This window comes from Ammodytes marinus (genome assembly GCF_949987685.1).
Source record: "Ammodytes marinus genome assembly, chromosome: 19".
Taxonomy (NCBI): domain Eukaryota; kingdom Metazoa; phylum Chordata; class Actinopteri; order Uranoscopiformes; family Ammodytidae; genus Ammodytes; species Ammodytes marinus.
In genome coordinates, this window is record NC_137223.1 from 20,217,689 (window position 1) to 20,238,556 (window position 20,868).

At 39.4% G+C, this 20,868-nt stretch overlaps 1 protein-coding gene across 1 annotated transcript in view; it reads left to right on the forward strand.

Annotated features, from left to right (window-relative positions):
• fam49a (family with sequence similarity 49 member A) overlaps nucleotides 1-19,801 on the forward strand; it is a 33,989-nt gene extending 14,188 nt beyond the window's left edge. The window contains exons 2-12 of the mRNA XM_080047351.1: nucleotides 5,689-5,744; nucleotides 12,426-12,505; nucleotides 14,878-14,999; nucleotides 15,128-15,233; nucleotides 15,532-15,668; nucleotides 15,776-15,853; nucleotides 16,203-16,319; nucleotides 16,595-16,674; nucleotides 16,967-17,093; nucleotides 17,220-17,290; nucleotides 17,406-19,801. Of these exons, the coding sequence (XP_079903477.1) occupies nucleotides 12,436-12,505; nucleotides 14,878-14,999; nucleotides 15,128-15,233; nucleotides 15,532-15,668; nucleotides 15,776-15,853; nucleotides 16,203-16,319; nucleotides 16,595-16,674; nucleotides 16,967-17,093; nucleotides 17,220-17,290; nucleotides 17,406-17,469 (972 nt within the window). The 5' untranslated portion in view covers nucleotides 5,689-5,744; nucleotides 12,426-12,435 and the 3' untranslated portion in view covers nucleotides 17,470-19,801. The remainder of the gene's footprint in view (nucleotides 1-5,688; nucleotides 5,745-12,425; nucleotides 12,506-14,877; nucleotides 15,000-15,127; nucleotides 15,234-15,531; nucleotides 15,669-15,775; nucleotides 15,854-16,202; nucleotides 16,320-16,594; nucleotides 16,675-16,966; nucleotides 17,094-17,219; nucleotides 17,291-17,405) is intronic.
• The last annotated feature ends 1,067 nt before the right edge of the window (nucleotides 19,802-20,868 follow it).

Below are 20,868 nucleotides of genomic sequence, written 5' to 3' on the forward strand. Positions count from 1 at the left end.
CACTGACTCGGTCCTTTTTACATTGACTGATGACGACTGTAGTCAAAATTGTAACTTCAGCCCATACAATTCAACAGCCCTGCGGTAAATTACAATGTCTTTTTTTTTTGTCAGTCATTTTCATGGCCAGTTGGTCTGCCAGTCAGCACATTATCTTATTATATTACATTTCCAGGTAATGTCGGCAGCCAACAGGATGCATTAGACCAACACTAAAACGATTAAGAAAGCATTAGATATGTCATGTTTACCTACTGTAGTGCAGTTTGGGCTTTACTGTTAAGATTTCCACTTCAAACTGTGTTGGGCAAATATGCATTAGATTAGAATATGTGCTTACTGATTTACTGAGCAGCCTGTGGTTTCAGGCATTTAAACACACCGCTGATATGAGAGCCAGATAAGAGGGTCTCCTCAGTGTTCACCGCTATGGTCCATTTAACCCAGTGAACTGTGGGATATGGAGTCTTTTGTCATCTTGTGTAAACTTTGGCTACAGACCATGACCGGTAGAAGATTCACTGTTAAGTAGTGTGTGTGTTTTTCCATGTCACCCACCACACATGAATGCACTTTTTTTTTTAAAGCCCCTGAAAACCCAAATCCACAAAATCCTTCTTTGACTATGTAATCTGGGGAGTTGGTTGCATTGTAGTAAACATCTGAAAAGAGTTAGGCATATTTATCAATCAAAAGATAGTGTCATTCAAGTTTTGATACTTTGCCGAAATGTGTTTTGAGATGAGGCGGGCTTTGCTCTGGTTCTCATGACACAATAAGTATTTTGAACCAATCACGGCGGTTCTCTGCCTGAACTTTCTATAAAAACGATGACTGTTGCCATTGAGACTGTTTTGATATGGCCACGCTCACACTGTCCTGTCAAACAGTATATTCAGTAAAAACAAGCTGTTTTTTAGCTAAGATTTATGAACATTTATTTTCCACTAGATTTTTGTAAAAGATTATTGAGACACTATCTTTTCATATGATATATTGATATTTTGACTATTATTGACCCAAGTTTCCAGGTGGGGGATATTTTCGGTTCATTTGTGGATCCCATTGTGTTTTGCTCTACTTTAGTCGTTCTACTTTCTGTAGTCACAGTTCATTCCCTTCAGAGACTTGGAGGCACAATAATGCTTTTTTTTTTTTTTTTTACGATGCACAACTTTCTTTCTTATAGTTGCATATTTTTGTTTCGTGTCTTCCCTTAGGAATATTTCTGACATTTTCTTCTCATCTTCATGCCACACCTGCAGTCTCTCTCTCTCTTTCCCTCATTCTCTCTCTTTCTCCCCAGTAGAATCCGTTTGTTCGTTGCCTGGCGCTGAACCACAAGTGACAGGGGCTTTCATCACACACACCTTCCCTTTTTCTAAACCGTAAAGCGCTGGAGAACAAAGTGTGTGTGTGTGTGTACGTGTCTTTCCCCCGCGGGGTTCCACTCTGTCATATTCATGTGCTTCCCCCTGTATTAACCAACCGTCTCTGCTGTCACCATGGAAACGGATAGGTTTTTTAGATCCAGCAGGCTTGCAGGCAGGGATCGTGGTTGTGCACGAAAGAGACTGTTAATGTTTGAAATGCAAGACTTTGTGAGTGTAAGAGAAATCTTGTGAAGGTGAATAAGGTCATTAGATAATCTTATTCATTGGTAATTTAGAGTGTAAACGGATCAAACAGAACGGGGATTATTGTTTCCTTTCCCTTTTCACTCTTTGTTTTCACTAAGCATTAGGGTTGATTCTGGTGAAGCAGTACAAACGACTGTTAGGGTAATGTCAAGCTTACTACAATCCTATTGTATTATAGCTCACAATGGGGACGTAAATGGGACCGTATTATGACTGTGTTTTATCCTGAGGGGGGGGTGGGGCGGGGGGGGTACACTGGAAAATTCCATTCTGGCTGTCTCGATAGATGTTTCCTGAAAAACATGTTTATTTTTCTGCATGCATCTCCCTCCTGTCTGTGTCTGCCTCCGCCACCTGTTGGGATGATGGACAGATTTACTGACTGACTCATCTGCTCACCTCCTGGCTATGTGTGGGGCTGGTTCACTGAAAGGCTTTGCTCATTGGGGTAACTAACAGTCTTAATTGAAGGGCTGGATGCATGGATGGATGGATGGATGTCTGGCTAGCTCATGGCTGTTAAAAAAAATCTGGATTGGTGTCCGTGGTGGTCTGATTTTGTAAATGGACTTCCTGGCTAGTTAAATTAAATTTAAATTCGGTGTGATTGTGTAAATGAGGTGACAGTCTGGTGACACCTGTTTGTTTGTCTGGCTGGCAGGCTGGAAAAAAATTCAGGGAAGATCCAGCAATGTTCACTTGAAAGTGGAAGCAGACAAGTGAAAGAGTGAAAGATGTCTAGTTAAAAAATCAAATAAAAGGGAAGAAAAGGGGGTATTTAAAAAAATAAATAAAAAAAAGTTGATGTGCAGAGAAAGAGAAGTTGGAAGAATTATGAGTAAAGTGGGTGTGATGGTGTAGTGTCTGCTCTCGTCAACGCCCAGTCTGGGCCGTCCACATGGTGCTTTGGCAAGTGTATGTCTAAGAGGTCCAGAAGGTGTGTGTGTGTGTGTGTGTGTGTGTGTGTGTGTGTGTGTGTGTGTGTGTGTGTGTGTGTGTGTGTGTGTGTGTGTGTGTGTGTGTGTGTGTGTGTGTGTGTGTGTGTGTGTGTGTGTGTGTGTGTGTGTGTGTGTGTGTGTGTGTGTGTGTGTGTGTGTGTGTGTGTGTGTGTGTGTGTGTGTGTGTGTGTGTGTGTGTGTGTGTGTGTGTGTGAAGTCTGCTCATGTGTCAGACCATGGGAGTCACCACACACTGCCATGCCCTTATAAGGAGAGTGTCTTGTGTCCATGTGGGGCATCCATCCATCCACAGCATCCTACCTCTATTCCTCTCGCTCTGTTGCCGTGCAGGCTCTCGTCTCCAGAGAAATGATGGAGGGGTCAACACAGACCAATGAAGACTATTTACTGTGACAGATGGGACTGTCGCTGTCTTCAGGCTCACACATGATAGTTTGTAGTTTTGGTGTCCTCAATAAGAAAAAACACAAATCGCATATTTTTTTGTTTTGTTTTTAAGGCGAAACATGGCGTGTTTTTTTTTAAGCATTTGTCAATTTTTAGATTTTGGACTATTTTGCTTCCATATCATGAGTAGTTAGTCTTTTTCCTAACTATCCTTCAAATAAAGGGTCAATAATGTTCAGTTTTTCTTTTTTTTTTAATAAACCTTGTCTGTTTGCATTTGTATATTTCTACTATACAATCGTCTTTTACCTCTATCAATTTTTTTTTTCAATAAAGATAAAGTTAGGCATAATAAATTAGATTTAGTCAAATTTGCATAATCTATTCATTTGTAAAAAGACAAAAAATAGTTGTTTTGATGTCATATATGTTATTACTGTTATCACTTTACCATGTATTTTATATATTTTTTTTTCTTGGAAAAGTACTATGCAAGATTGATGTCAAGCACTTAATATGCATGTGTGTTTGTGTGTTTGTGTGTGTGTGTGTGTGTGTGTGTGTGGTATGTTATTTGTATTATATATATTTTCATTTTTGTATGTTAAGAATATGTTTTACTGTATTTTTTGTTTGTAAGGACCCTCTTGAAAACGAGATGGTTTCATCTCAAGGGGTTATCCTAATAAAATTAAATAAATTAAATTAAATAAAAAAAAGTGTGTACACAGCTGCATGAGAATACACTGGTAAAATCATTCACTGCATAGCACTGTTTTTTTATTTATTTATTTTTTACTGCCAAAAATGTTAACAACTGGCTTCATGTAGTAGCAGTAGTATGGTTCCATGCATAGTAGTGCGGCTAGGAGCTCAGATTTCCAACCAGAAATCAACCGGTCAGACCCACAATAAGCCACGAAACAAAAACATGTCAGGTCAGAACATGCAATACGCTGTTGAAGTCAGCCACAACACCACATGTCTTCACATCTCAGGACGCCATTCTGATTCTGAAAACTGATACTGGATTAAAGACATACAAAAAGGAGGCAATATTTTCCAGCTTTGACTCCACTGACGTCTTGCAATATAAAATCTAACTGACAGTGAGTTAAGCTAAGTGACCAAGCTAAGGGTCATTTTCTGATGGAGGGAAAAGTTTTGTAAAGAGTTGGTTGTCTTGCTTGCCTCTTTGTGTGTTCTACTTTTATTAAGTTGTTAGATCTAAAAAGCACCCCAAACGCTTGCCTTATGAACTACAACAGAACTTTAGTGTGTGTACACTGTACATTGTCCCGGTGCTGCACTGTGCCCTAGCACTCGCAGTCTGCTTCTGAATTTTCTTTCATAGAAAAATAATGGTTAATTAAAACAAAATGTACTCCCAATGTATGTAGATCCATTGCAGCAATTTTTTTTCCCACACCCTACACAACACAGAAAAATAACATACTATTTTATGTTACTCATGTCTTTCCAGTCTGGCCTCTCATTGACGTAATACTACTGAGTCCAGTGTATTGCTATGCACTGCAGAACAGAGAATGTATTTGTAGACTACAGCAGCACCAGGCTGCAGTGCAGAATGATGGACTGCCCCGCTAATGACTTCCTGTATTGTTCAGCAGGAGAACATCTTCTAGACCAGCAGGGTGTTACGGCCCGACGCTGAGTAGACAGTTCCGGCTAATTTACCTGTTGATGCCCAAATATGTGCAACAGTAGATCCAGAAATACTACTGCCATTGTGTGTTTCATGTGCAAAATCCATTGTTTGCTTTTTGTAATTTCAAAATAAAATGACGGCGGGCACACAATCAAATCAGCAGTATACTTAAGAATGATCAAATGTTACTCAGTGATATTGGTGACACTTTACAAAAAGGGTACATTAATTAAATATTACTTAATGCTTAGTTGATGCTTAGTAAACATCAACTGAGCATTAACTATCCTTTAATAACTGCTTAATGAATGTTTTAATACACGTCAACTAAGCATGCTCAGTTAATGATTAAGTAAGCATTAGTTATATCTAAGCATAGTTAATGCTTAACCAATCATTTACTAACCATAAATAACTAAGAATTAACAGTTACTAAATGCTTAATAAACATTACCTCACTGTTAATAGCATTGAATTAGCATTGAATACCCTGATATTTTAAACTTTATATAATCCTATGAGTTTTTTTTTCTTTCTTCTTCTGCTGGGTAATACATGTCTTCTTAGGATATTCACCACCCAGAGTTGTTTGGCAGAATGTGACAGTGCCAGTGTATTTTGGCCGGAGGGAGGTACAGTGCAATGACCATTAGCAGCTGCAGCTTGTCAAAGGACATTTAATACTCCGGTGAGCATGCGACAGACGTGAGCTTTCATCAGCTTTTATTTAGGATGTAACAACAGACGAGGTGTAGGTTTCACTGTTGAATAATTCAGCGGTGTGTTTTGTGATGTGGCGAGGCTTTTTATTTGTTTGCTGAATGCTTGCAATGTGTCAGGACTGGAGAAAATGGGGAAGTTGTTTCATGTTGTGGAACATTGATACCTTAACTGTCTCGGACACAAACACACTCTGGCACAGGCACGTTTTTAAAACATGCTTTGTGGTTTAGTTTGTCACTCAAGTATCTTTCATTCCAGCTCAGTTTATAGTGGTTTTATTTTAACAGATTCCTTCTTTCTCTTGTTTCAGAGACAGAGAGAAAGCGGATGATATAGACAGCGGCCCGAGGTCCTCCACCAGAGAAGGTACATGATGCTGACACACACACACACACACACACATATACTACACATTACACATACAACACACAGAAACTTTAACATTTTGTCTCTAATTAAGTGTCCTAAAAAAGTGTCTTGTAAAGAAGAGAAGTCTTCTCTCTGTGTTCCTCAACCAAACATAATGTGTCATTGAGTTCCAATCAACATGCTGAGTGTATTTCCTTCCCCATTAAACATTTGCGAAGCTGTTAGTAAAACATGTTTTCAATTGTCATTTGCTTAGTCATTTGTCTTATTCTTAACTTCCTATGCACAGTTTCTACTTAACAAATGGGGACCCGTTAGTTAAAAGAACCCCAATATAAACTGCTAAATTAACCTCCCCACTCTCCAAATCATTTATTTTGTGTTTTTAACTCAGAGCTGGACTTTTCTCTCTCCACAGAGGTTGTTACAGACACGCAGGGAGCGCCAATTTAGACGTGGCACATATTTTGGTGCTTCGAACGCATGGAGCTAGCTTTAATTATAAAGCACAAATAGCCTTGAGACTGCTGCTGCACGCTTTCACAAGAACAGTTTTGAAGCAAGAAAGAATGTTTATATTGAGGATAAAGGAGGACAGTTGGTGTCAGTCTCACTATGGCCCTATACGATGCTAATGGAAAACCAGGTCATTGATCGAAACCAACAAATGGAGGGTTATCTTTGTGTGTGTGTGTGTGACAAAAACATACCTAACTAAAGAGAAAATGTTTAAATCAGGACTTCTTGTAAAAGGCAATATAAAAGGGAAATATCTCTCAAAAAAATTATCACTTTCTTTAGAATACTATATGTGGTAATCCCCCTTTTTAATTGTAAATCAGCTGATGGTAAATGATATGGGAAAGAGAGGGAAGTCAGGAGTTTCCACACTTTCAGTCCAGGCCATATAGATACAGTACGTGGCTTTTGAAAGAGGAACCGAGCTGACAAGAAAGATTCCCTGCGTAGTTTTTCCCCCGTTCACTCACTGTCTGGTATTAAGGGCTGTAGGCCAAAAGACGGGAAAGTGTCATTTTACAGAGAAATGTAGGGTTATGTGAAGCTCTTTAGAGGGCTGTGGAGACCATTCAAAGACTTCAGCGAGCAACTGCAGTCCCATACACTTTACTGCTTAACCTTTAAATGACATTACATGCTTACCAAATGAAGTTAGGTTTTAAGTATTTCTGCAAGCTCATGCTGTGTCACTGTGGGGTAATCAACTCTATTCCGTTCTCTCACTTGTTTAGTTTTTTTGTTAAGTCAGTATTTGAAAGATGTTAATAGCATTACATCGTGATGTTCTGTATGTAGAGGCACTCGGAAAGACCATCAGTGTGGATTTAACTCTGTGTATTACTTTTGGGGGGGATTTGATCTAATATGGATTGTGAAGATATTCATGAAAAAAAAAAAGATAATGAACAAAAAGAAATCCAACATTGTCTATACGTAATAGGTAGCAGGATGTTAAAGGAGGACTTAACATCACAGCTCAGCCTTTAATGAGCTTTTCTGTAGAGTCTTCAATGCTTTCATCATACTGAAAGGTTAAATTCATCTCACGCTATAAAAATCCAGTCTGAGAAGCTTCACCTAGGCTTTTCCTTGTCCTTGAAAGGGAACAAGTGTGATCTATTTAACACCATTCATTTGCCACTACTGCTTTTCATTCAAGGGGAGCCTGGTATATAATGCTTACTACTGGCCAACTGTCATGGCAGACAAGGAGGCTTCACGGAGCTATTGTTAGTTTAACTTTTATTAATAGTTTACTTTCTTTGTTATAAGTAAAAAATGTGAACAGAGAATGGTCTATTCACGGTGCCAGGTCAATGCACCAATCTGTCTTCAGTCTTTTTCTCCAGGTAGCTACTAGCATTGTTACGATGGCAACAAACCATTCACTCAGGCTAAAAACCTTCTCAAGATGTCACCATTCACGCTCATTTTTTTCTTGTTTTCCTGTATTTCCCTAAACGTTATATTTTTAGCTTGTTTGGAGCAGTTGTTTCGTGGACAGTGGCTTCTTGAGACTGCTGGAGCTGGTTAATTTGCCTCAGGGCGAAATAAGGCAGTAAAGGCACACACTTTGAATTTGATGCCTGCTTTGCATACACATATTTATCTATCTGGTCAGGTTTTTTTTTTTAAATCAGGTTTCTGCACAGGTTTTCCTTCACCTTCAAACTTCTTCATAAACTCTGTTGTTCATATGTGTGTTGTGACCAGCAGGTCATGGTGTATGGCAGGTTCTGAGTCATTGCTGTCATTCTCCATTAATTAGCCTTGGTGAACCAGAATGCAATGCAGCAACATTTTGAGTGACAAAACAATGCAATCATTGACACTCCCCAGTGTTCATAAACTAGTTAGCTTGCTAGCTAATATATTTATAGAACTCAGGCACACCCCTTTATGACTCAAAGTCTTTCATTTGTTCTGTTGAGGTTGTCAAAAGCGATCTGGTGCCGTGTGTGAAATGACAAATGAATGACATCAAACAGTGTGCCAGTATGTGAGGGGTTTTCTTTCAGGCATCTTGTTAAAGCTTGAAAAGTATGTTCTTTTCTGCGAACCAAAAGTAACGTGAAACCAGGATTTTTTTTTTCTCCCACTTGACGTTTTTATTATCACATGATCTGTGGTCTCAGAAAAGGGTCCCCCCCCCCCACACACACACACACACACCCCTTTCTTTATTTTATAGATGTACAGTGCCTTGCAAAAGTATTCATACCCCTTGAACTTTTCCACATTTTGTCATGTTACAACCACATACGTAAATTTATTTTATTGGGATTTCATGTCATAGACCAACACAAAGTGGGGCATAATTGTGAAGTGAAATGAAAATTATAAATTGTTTTAAAAAAAAATTACAAATAAAAAACTGAAAAGTGTGGCGTGCAAAAGTATTCATACCCCCTGAGCTAATACTTTGTAGAACCACCTTTTGCTGCAATTACAGCTGCAAGTCTTTTGGGGTATGTTTCTACCAGCTTGGCACATCTAGAGACTGATATTTTTGCCCATTCTTCTTTGCAAAAAAGCTCGAGCTCAGTCAAATTGGATGGAGAGCGTCTGTGAACAGCAATTTTCAAGTCTTTCCAGAGATTCTCAATTGGATTTAGGTCTGGGCTTTGACTGGGCCATTCTAAAACATGAATATGCTTTGACCTAAACCATTCCTTTGTAGCTTTGGCTGTATGTTTAGGATCGTTGTCCTGCTGGAAGGTGAACCTCCGCCCCAGTCTCAAGTCTTTAGCAGACTCCAGCAGGTTTTCTTCCAAGATTGCCCTATATTTGGCTCCATCCATCTTCCCATCAATTCTGACCAGCTTCCCTGTCCCTGCTGAAGAAAAGCATCCCCACAGCATGATGCTGCCACCACCATATTTCACAGTGGGGATGGTGTGTTCAGGGTGATGTGCAGTGTTAGTTTTCCGCCATACATAGCGTTTTGCATTCAGGCCAAAAAGTTCAATTTTGGTCTCATCCGACCAGAGCACCTTCCTCCACATGTTTGCTGTGTCCCCCACATGGCCTTTGGCAAACTGCAAACGGGCCTTTTTATGATTTTTTTTCAACAATGGCTTTCTTCTTGCCACTCTCCCATACAGGCCTGATTTGTGGAGTGTACGGCTTATAGTTGTCCTGTGGACAGATTCTCCCACCTGAGCTGTTGATCTCTGCAGCTCCTCCAGAGTAACCATGGGCCTCTTGAATGCTTCTCGGACCAATGCCCTCCTTGCCCGGCCTGCCAGTTTAGGTGGACGGCCACTTCTTGGTAGATTTCCAGATGTGCCATACTCTTTCCATTTGGATATTATGGACTGAACAGTGCTACGAGACATGTTTAAAGCTTTGGATATCTTTGTATAACCTAACCCTTCTTTAAATTTCTCCACAACTTTATCCCTGACCTGTTTTGCGTGTTCCTTAGTCTTCATGATGCTGTTTGTTGAGAGCCTTGTGTTGGTTTGTTCACTTCTAACAAAGCTCTGAGGCCGTCACAGAACAGCTGCATTTATACTGAGATTAGATTACACACAGATGGACTCTATTTACTAATTAAGTGACTTTTGAAGGCAATTGGTTGCACTGGATATTATTTAGGGGGATCAGAGTAAAGGGGTATGAATACTTTTGCACGCCACACTTTTCAGTTTTATATTTCTTAAAAAATTAGAAAAATATTTATAATTTTCATTCCACTTCACACTTATGCGCAACTTTGTGTTGGTCTATCACAAAAAATCCCAATAAAATAAAATTACTTGTATGGGTGTAACATGACAAAATGTGGAAAAGTTCAAGGGGTATGAATACTTTTGCAAGCCACTGTATATGAGAAGCCACTGTACAGTTGCCTGTGATAGAACTGGTTTCGGTGGTTAGACGACACCTGAGGGTGGCTTAACCGGAGTGTGGCTGGAGAGACAAATTGTCGTAGCCTCAGGTCAGGGTTCGTCTGGAGAACAGCAGCACATGTACCGACATGACACCATTACACTGCAGCTTTCATTCTCACTAGTGCAATGTGAATGTGAACCACCACTGCCCCCTGCTGGAGCAAACTTGTTTATACACCAGAGTGAATCTTGACTGCAGGAAATGGATCATAGAACACTGCCAATAACATCATTATTTTTATAGTTTTTAATATAATAAAAGCCGTATATGTCGCTACTTGTCATGCTATACCATTTCTGAACCTCTTGCAAATGTCAGACAATGACAACAACAAAAAGATAATCAAAGACACATCTAATAGCAAGGTGCTCCACAAAATGGCCAACAATTAGTAATTAAGTACTCATATGAATTCAAAGTGAGATGTCTTCATGTTACTGTGGCGATGGTATGATGCATCAATAAGGATTTTCCCGCCCTCTCCTTCAGCCCCCGGGACACACAAAGCAGTGTCATAACTGTGTTGTTGTTGACCCACGATCCTACTAGACATAGCAAGCAGGACCTATGAAGCATGCACACTCTTCTGGAGTATCAGATGAGAAAAAAATGATAAGATGATTTTTAAAATAGTCCACAGCTTGCTGCAGGGCTGTGCAGAGAAATGCGGCGTGGTTTATCATGTGCACACTGCAGCATAGTGTCTCTTTTGTTGTAACTTCAGCTCACACTGACTTAACAAACTGAGAAGTTGGATCTCGGTGTGTGTGGGAAGAAAATATTACGTGCCTGTAAAGGGGGTTAATACAGTGCACTTCAAATTCTAAATAGACCTACTCTTAACAGCAGGTGTTCTTTAAAGGTGCTCGGAGGAACACTCAGTTTGTGTTCATTCTTACACCCCCATTGGACAAAAGCGGTATTATTTTTACTATGCCAGCTGTTGTTCCTGGGTGAGCGTACCCATGACAAAGGCATTACGAAAAACTATTTTAAAATAGCTTTCTTCGCATGATGGTTTTGTTTGCTGTTACATGTTATTTATGATCATCAGAGGAAAAATTAGGCTGTTTAAGAAATATTTAAAAGTTCCTCGTAGCACCTTTAAGTACTTCAAGTCTCTATTTGAGGGTTCATCTGCTTTTCTTTTTCTTTTTCTCTCTGTCCACAAATGTCCTTCATAAAATAACTTTTGTTTCCCAGTCATCATGAATGTAACATCTGGTCAAGTCTTTTGAAGCCAGCAAAGTTATATTATTCCCCATTGAATCCCTGTTATAAACAGTGACCTTGTCCCTTTTTTACAGTAATCATGGCCTCATATTAAGCTACTGTAAGTCTAAGGGCTTGCTGTGATTACAGAGTTAGTGACCACCCTCCATGGCTGAGGAGCTAGACTTTTTTCCCCCTGGCAATTGCTACCTACCCACTGCCTTATGCCTCCAATAAAAACCTTTTATAGAGTGTGTAACTGCCATTTAAGACTACATCCATGTGTTTTGGCCATGTTTAGAAAAGGCCTGAATCCAAAAGAACAGGGAAACTGGTGCAGAACCTCAGGAGTGTGGTCTCAACAAAGGTGGGAGGAAATTCAGCTTCCTCAGCCTTTTTCACTCACGAGGAAAAACACACACAAAGCACCTGAATACACACACACACGTGCACAATGTGAAGTAATGGATTCAACTTGTATAGTAAACATCTTACAGGCAGCAAGTTTGAAGGAGGTCACAGTATAATTCAGTTACACTACATTGCTCTCAACATAGGTATAGACATCTGACACGCAAAACAAACAGCAAGTGAAGGCATCAATCCATTCACATTTGAAATTCCCCCAGTGAATACTGCAGCAGCTTTGTTACTGGAATGTGTTGCATTACTATAGTTGGGGTTGCCAGTCATGGACCAATATGCCACAAAACACTTTAAATGCAGGTAAAAAAGGAGTGAGAGCTGGAAGCTTTAGACTGCAATTTGCTACTAATGCAAGTGTCAGACACACACACACACACACACACACACACACACACACACACACACACACACACACACACACACACACATATTCTAGTGGGGTAGAAGTCATCATTGAGTGGGATTATTGTTTTGAATAAAATGTTGCATAGTGTGCAAGTCATCGATAATGTGTGATGTGAAGTGTTGAAGTTAACTCCACATTTGATGTATTTTACAGCTATGTGCATTCGTGTCTCTATATCATGTGTGTCTGAATTTTCCCCACTGTATTTTGACCATCAGGTTTGCTGGAATGGGTAACCTGCTAAAAGTCCTAACAAGGGATATAGAGAACTATCCACACTTTTTCCTGGACTTTGAAAGTAAGTCTGGCAGCAGAGTGGAACAGAGGGAGAAAAGATGGATGGAGAAAGAGATGTGGGGAGGGAGGGAGGGAGGGGTGGAGGTGTTTTCCAGCCCAGCTGTTTCCTTTCTGTCTGCAGGTCTTTGGTCCCGATGACAAAGCCCTGAAGGAGCCTGCTGCTTATGCTCCTCTCTCTCTTTCTCTCCTTGGCTTTGCCCCTTCCCTCGGCCATGGCCTTTCTCCCACCTTCTCCTTGACTTTATTGATGACTTTTTAACACCACACGTACTTTTCTCTCTTCCTTTCTCCTTCTCTTTGTTTCTCTTTCTCTCTTGCAGAAACCAAATGGGGAATCTGTTAAAAGTGCTCACTTGCACAGAGCTTGAACAGGGGCCAAACTTTTTCCTTGACTTTGAAAGTGAGCACAACTAATAATGCCTGTCTTTCCACTAGGCCAGCCTCCCATCCCTCCCTCCCTCCCTGCCCTCTCTCTACATCCCTCGTTAGTTTTTCCTTTAACCCCAGGGGTCACGGGTCAGCCTATTCAACTATTGTATTGTCAACATTCCCACCTTTTGAGTTTATTCTAATTCGTGATTGATTTTAGTATGGTTTTAATGTCCATTCATTGGATGCCAAGGTGAAGAAGAATGGAGCTGACCCTTGACCTTTTCAGCCTGCTTTCACTATCTTGCCTGCATGCATGCCTTTGTATGTGAACTATAAGACAAGACAAATGCATGAATGTTTATAACGCATTATAGTCAGCTCCATTATATATTGTATTGAACAGTGTTTGGTCTGCATCTAGCGTTGTTTCTCTTCCTGCATCATTCTTTGCTTATTACATTTAATAATCAGTAAATATATCTTTATAATTCTGTTTTAAGATTGAAAACATTCCTCCACATTCCATCACAACAGTAAAATATGAAATCAGCTCTCTGCTTCCTAATGTTCACGTGAAATATACAAAAGAGTTATTTTGTTAACGCTGGAAAAATAAATCTACTTTGGCCTTTTTTCCTCAAACGTCCTCCAGAAGGGAACAACACAATACGCCTGCACACTGGCATCTCAGCCTCTCTCACAAAGTAGCCAACCTCAGCCTTTGTGTATTCAGCAAAGAGGAAATGAAGGGAGTGGAGGGTTTTTTTAAAATGCAAAACAGAGCCAGAGTTTATCAATGTCACTGATGCTCTCTCTCTCTGTGCTCATGACAGCCAAAGATCTTACTCTACTGTAGAATCTTTAGGATCATTAATTGTATTTTTAGACCTTACACCTGGAGATGCATAGCTTACACAGAACAATGCAAATAACTTGTATCCTTATCGAGCCCATGCAGGAAATACCAAACAAAACAGTTGACTTATCTGTAGGCTGCAGGCATGGCTGAGTGCAGTAGAACCCTGTTTGTTTCAAAGACAGACTTACAAAAAAATATATATACACGAGTCGATTATTACTTCAATCTATAAGTTGAATCTATTCATTTTCTGTCCCAGTAACAAAGTTCTTCTGTATCTCCCAGGTTGTTTAGACTGTCCTGCCAACACACCTTCAATATTTCACTGTAGTAGAACTCTTTAAGTTTTTTTTAGCACATACTGAATACCTCCATTTGACTTATTTGTGCTTCATAGTCAACCTCCAAATAGTGCTGCCTTGAAAAGCACTCCGAATTCAGAGTTATTTTTATTATTTTATTTTATTATGTTTGTGTGTTAACGGAGAGCTTAAGACCGGATACAGTAAATGCATCCAGCTCCAGTTACAAAGGTTAATATACATTATGGATACTTGATTATGTAACTGGCCTGGCGCCATTCCGTCTACAGTGCTTTGGTCTATTCCAGCCTTATCAGCGCTCATCAACTTTTAGGGTTAAGTTTTCTGCGTTAAAGGCATCCCTCTGGAAGCCCAGGGCAGCACATTCTGGTAGCTGACTGACTGTTAATGGAGAATGTGGATATGTGCTAAAAGCTAAAGAGGTTTACTGAAGTGAAATAATCCTTTTAGCTTTGACCCAAACCTGGTTCATTATGCTGAATGTTTTTGTCCTCTGGAAAAAGCAGTTATTAATAGAAATGAACAAAGTTTGAGTTACTTTTTAAGAGACAAAAGCACTCAGCACACATGGCCATGTTCCCCCTGTGAGTGTTCCATCATGAATAAAAAAAAAATGACTTTCATTATTATTTATTTAATTAAAGCCCTTTCACATCAAGCTACTGGGGAACATTTAGAATAGGAAATTGCAGATGCATTAAAATTAGATTCCAGAGATGTCTTGATGTGAAAAGGCAAGAAGTTTCTTCTCTGTTTGTTCTTAAACCTATTGCTACGGCAGCTTAGCTAACTCTTGTGTGTGTGTGCTTTGTGTATTAGATGCACAGCCGACAGAAGCAGAGAGCGAGGTGTGGAATCAGGTGCACTCAGTCCTACGGGACTCGGAGAGCATACTGATTGGCCTGCAGTCATACAAAGGAGCTGGACAGGAGATCAGAGATGTAAGGAATTCACTCACTCACTCACTCACTCAAATACATCAAGTTTCATTGAACACACAGCTAACTGGTTAAATCGTCTCTACAGAATACATGATATTGTGTACTGATGTTTTTCTTGTTCCTTCCAGGCCATTCAAAACCCCAGTGACTTCATGCTTCAGGAGCGAGCGTGGAACTCAGTCTGTCCACTGGTCATCAAACTCAAGAAGTTCTACAGTTTCTCCCTCAGACTAGGTATGGTGTTCTGCATTAGCAGCCGAGGAGTATTTCATTATTATTTTTTGTCATAGCCAAGCTTCTTAATCCCGTGTGTGTGTGTGTGTGTGTGTGTGTGTGTGTGTGTGTGTGTGTGTGTGTGTGTGTGTGTGTGTGTGTGTGTGTGTGTGTGTGTGTGTGTGTGTGTGTGTGTGTGTGTGTGTGTGTGTGTGTGTGTGTGTGTGTGTGTGTGTGTGTGTGTGTGTGTGTGTGTGTGTGTGTGTGTGTGTGTGTGTGTGTGTGTGTGTGTGTGTGTGTGTGTGTGTGTGTTCTACAGAGGAGGCGCTGCAGAGTTTGTTGGAGTGCCTCACCTGTCCGCCCTTCACGTCCACTCAGCACCTGGAGAGGGAGCAGGCTCTGGCCAAACAGTTCGCTGAGATCCTGCACTTCACGCTGCGCTTTGATGAGCTGAAGGTCTGCTAGAAAACTCTTCCAGTAGTTCTTCCACTCACTTAACACACTCACATAGTTTCGGCTTCATCACTCTACTCAGTGCTGACTGTTGTCTTGGTTTCCCTCAGATGAGAATTCCAGCCATCCAGAACGACTTCAGTTACTACAGGAGAACCATCAGTCGAAACCGGATAAACAACATGAATGTGAGTGCTTCTACAGTAGTCAGATAGACAATTATCCATTGGGGTTATGAAGTCCACATATTTATATCGTTGTATCTTTCAATCTTTTTATAGGCTTCCATATTTTTAGACTTTAGATTTTACAGTGCTTTCTCGGACTATAAGAGGAACCAAATGACACCAGAAAAGATTGGGTGTGTTCACTATTTTGTGATGTGTGTTTTTATGTCACATCCAAGTCAAAGAAATGGGCCAAATCCTGCCTCTGGGTTATACACTCTTATTGGGAAATGTGGAAGTCTGTAAAATAAATAAATAAAATAACCATCATAGCTGACACCTCGTGTATCTGTGTTGTGTGTTTCTACAGTTGGACATTGAGAATGAAGTGAACAACGAGATGGCCAATAGGATGTCTCTGTTCTACGCCGAAGCCACGCCCATGCTGAAAACGCTCAGCAACGCAACCACAAACTTTGTGACAGAGGTGAGAGAGCGCACACCGCATCACTGCCAGTGCAACTGTCCACACTGCAGAAAAGGGGGTGGGGTAACGCTGGGCATAGTAGTATGTGATTGGCCAGTGTTCAGACAAGAGACAAAGTAGTGGGCCAATCATGCCACTATGTTGGCCGGTCAAATATATATTTTTTTTAAACAGCCACACAGTGAACTTTGCAATTATCTTTCATACTTCCATATTTAGTTATTAAAGAGAAACTAATAGTATATAATTTAATCATTTGTTTGTGTCTTCTGCAGAACAAGACTCAACCACTGGAGAACACGACAGATGTTCTCAGCACCATGGCCAGCGTGTGTAAAGTCATGCTGGAGACACCGTGAGTCATGATGCACGCACACACACACACACACACACACACACACACACACACACACACACACACACACACACTCTTTCATCCAAATGCACTCAAATCAAATAATCATTTTGGAACATCAAATAATGTAAAAAAAAAAATTTACAAAGTTCTTAATTTATTCTTAAAAGAACTAGATGAACAGTGTCTCAGAGTTCATACAGTGTCTCATTAGTGTAGACTTCAATCTTCTCATTTCTTTATTTTTTCCTTTTCTTATGGTTTTCCCTGTTTCTTTCTGTGTACATTTTAGAGAATATTCGAGTCGTTTCAGCAGCGAGGACACGCTCCTGTTCTGCATGAGGGTCATGGTGGGAGTCATCATTCTTTACGACCACGTCCACCCCAACGGCGCCTTCAACAAGTCCTCCAAGATAGACGTAAGACACACACACACACACACATCTGTACACGAATCGAACTGCACCAAAGATGTAACACTTATCACCGTGGATTGCTTTAGTAATGGCGCTCTTGAGATGCTGACTGTGTTGGTTTCTCCTCAGATGAAAGGCTGCATAAAAGTCCTGAAGGAGCAGCCAGCAGACAACGTGGAAGGCCTCCTGAACGCCCTCAAGTAGGTCACCTTTGGATTGTGAGGCAGTGTATAGCTCTGTGCAAATGTAACCAAATCTCCCCCCTCTGAAACTGATTAGTCAACCTTTTTTAATGTTTTATTTTTTCCACTTCAGATTCACCACAAAACACCTGAACGACGAGTCCACTCCGAAGAACATCCGGACGATGCTCCAGTAATGTTTGTTCTTTGTTTTATATAAATAGATAAATGAAGAGGATCAATGCTCTGACCTCAAAATAAGATGTATATGTTTACATTATTTAAAAAAAAGACTCGATGTTAATACTTGTGTGTATTTGCAAAGTCATTCCCTCCAAGCTATTGAACCCCTGCAGAACATGTACCTTCTACTTTGCAAAAAAAGAAAAAAAAAAACATCTGAAAGCATCACATGAATTTGCCTCTGCTGTTGACAGCTGTCAAAGCACAGACACCTTATCAGCCTTATGTAACTGAGCTTTTTTGCAGGCAGCACTTGGAAATAAATGAACAAGGCAGAATTTAAAGATGGCCTTTAATCAATCTTTTTCAATCTTTTATTTGACAATGGAATAAGCTTTTAGTTCAAATTCAATCAGTTTTTTTGCAGCCAAATAAATCTTTTTTGTTGACTTGATACGTGAACATTTTAAATTGTGACACAGGTTCTCCTTTATATCACAATGACGTGTATTAAAACAAGTGAAGTAGTTTCTGTGTTTCACTTGATGATGAAAGAAGCAGATTAAATCAATCAACGTTAAGATGGACATTTTTTTTTATTGCAGTGAAGGGCTAAATATTGAGAGCTGATAAGGGATAGATTGGTTTGATGTACGTATTGCTAAAAGCATTTGTGTTTTTTCTCTTTTTATAGCCTGCTGTTGTATTATTATTTTTTTTTGTATTTTCAAACTCCAACCGTGTGTAACTGTTAGAATAAATCCACTGTGAACATGAAACTTAAGTTTGCACATCATCCAGTAAGATCCAGTCTGTCAAAGTTTGCTTTAATTAAGAGGTTTTGCGGATTGATAATGACACAAAATCTACCAACCAAATGTTTAATTTAATTGTTTTGTTGCAATGCTCTGAATGATAACTGCGTGTTTTTAATTGACTTTTTGTGGCTTTTGTATTCAACAGAAAATGCATTTCTCTAAAAAGAAATTTCATTCTGAATAAATGCTATGTGCTTCTTAATAGTTTTTTTTAATAAGAAAGCTTTTTTTATATATATATTTCTCTTTCTCTTTAAAAAGAAAAAAAATATTTCTATTTAACAATCTGGATCGGCTCCCAGGTGGGTTAAAGGAATAATTCAACTCGTCTCAGGCTCATTTTGTTTGATATGTCAAAAATCACATCAAGCCCATGTAAAAAAAAATGTTTTATTGTCATTTCATATGATCAGAATTGACCGTTTGAAATAATACACTCTTTAGAATTTGCCTTAAATTGGCCTACTGATGTACGAAGTCAATGATTTTCAGAACTGAAGTCTATTTGCTTGCATCCTTTGTGTATCCCTGGCACTTTCAAATAACGTTACAACATTAATATTCCTATAACTTCTCTCAACATGAACTCAAACTAACTTGCTCACGAGGGGCCGGACAATCTCAATCCATCTGTGATATGTTGCGCACTGTTGCTTTAACTTGTGTTACATTGTGCCTCATTGTCTCTGTAATAATCTTCGAAGGCCAACGGATAAGAATGAAGCGGATCAGTTGTTTTCAGACACATTTTTAATTTTGGTGAAACTCCTATCAAAACTTCCACTTTTCCAGAAGGAATAACGGAGCACATTTCTTACATTTTACCATCTGACATATAACAAAACTTTAATTTTCGCCCACATCATCCTGTGATCTTACAACATGGAAATGTCTGTGGCTTGCCGTGAAGCTCAACATTGCCGTAAAGACGAAACCTTTGAAGACAATATTTTTATTTTTTCAATCACATACATTACATAATTGCTTTCATTTTATTTCATCCATAAGCCATACAGTAAATTTACTGATCCACACACATTAACATTCAGTCAAGTAACATTCAATTAACATGTCGGTTATCTACCACGTTGTTTATTTTTTTGATCATCTTGTATTTAGTAATATATATGTGTGTGTGAGAGCCCTACTTTTGAATGCAATGTTTTATATACAATGAGTGAAAAAACTGTACATGGACAAGACTTGGAGCGAGGTGTACGTATGATACTGAGATATTTCATATCTGACTGAAGTGGCTTTTTTGTTTTTTTTATTAAATCCCATCTTCTGTCTTGATTGATGTACACAAAGCTTCACTCTCTGCCCATGATATGCTACTGTGTGGTGAATGCAAGATGTCCTTTAAAATACTGAGACAAAATCAGTCTGCTTTTTTCTTTAAATTGACAGTTGTTTTTTAATATGTTTGGAGTCCAGACTCACTGTTCATATGAATTGCTTTGGCTTTGTATTGCATATTGAATGGGATGTGTGGATTGGATAATAAAGGTGGTACATTTCTTTTACAGACTGTTCCCTTTGGCATTCTTACTTTAAACGTGTTGTACTGCAAGTTCTTGCTTTAAGTCACTGAATCGTGTTGCATCATGTGCCTGATGCTCATCATTTATTGATTGTAATACTTAAAGGTTCCCTGTGGAGTTTTCTTCTGAACAAAGTTATGTTAATATTCAGTGTCCCTGGCTTTTGCTGGCACGTTGCTCCTTTCCTTGGTGTGTTTCCATTAGCAGGACAGTTTATGTTGTGGAGGACCATGTGAGTGTACACAATGGTGGCTCACTAATCAAAACATTGCAAACTTTTCCACATGCTACCTTAAAACAATACATCTATTAAAAGTGATTAAAAATAAGTATTGTCGTGTTTAAATTTAAGACATCATTTTGAACAGAGCTGTTGCAAAATACCTTTGCTAGTCACTAGTGGTTGTTTAGTCTTTGAGACCCTTAATAATTTATAAACTATTTCGAAACACTTATATGTAAACGTATCATAATTCCTATCTCCATCTAGTGCTGTGTTCGGCACAATTATTGCAGTTGTAAAACAAGATGCATGGGAAAAAAACAACACCTGAGGAGAGCTGTAGCTCTTAATACTGCCCTGAAGCTGTAGTTCTGAGGTCTTCCTCCTGGGGGCTATGTGCTTCACTTCATCTGTTGTGTGGCGTGTAGAACAGAATGCACAGTCCAGGGCTGGGGTTCAAACAGAGGTATACCTGATAAAAGTGATCATCTCATTAGTGCTGGTTCAACTTGAGGTTAAACAGCTAAACCAGGGTCATGCGACCGAAGAATATTTTCTCTGATGTCATTAGCCATTACAGCTATACTTGTCTGAATGCACTAAAATGTATTTAGACAAGATGTAAACATTTGAGGTATAAATGCGGCTCAGGCCCATCCACACCACTTCACCCTGCTAATGACACATACTGGAGTTAAATAAAGCTAGATCACTTTGCATTGATATTATTTTTGGCTTTTGTTACCAAATTGAGACACATTAGTGGGAGAAAAGGATTACAAATGTACTTCTTATTAGAATACTATTAGAGCTTGCAAATATACCCTT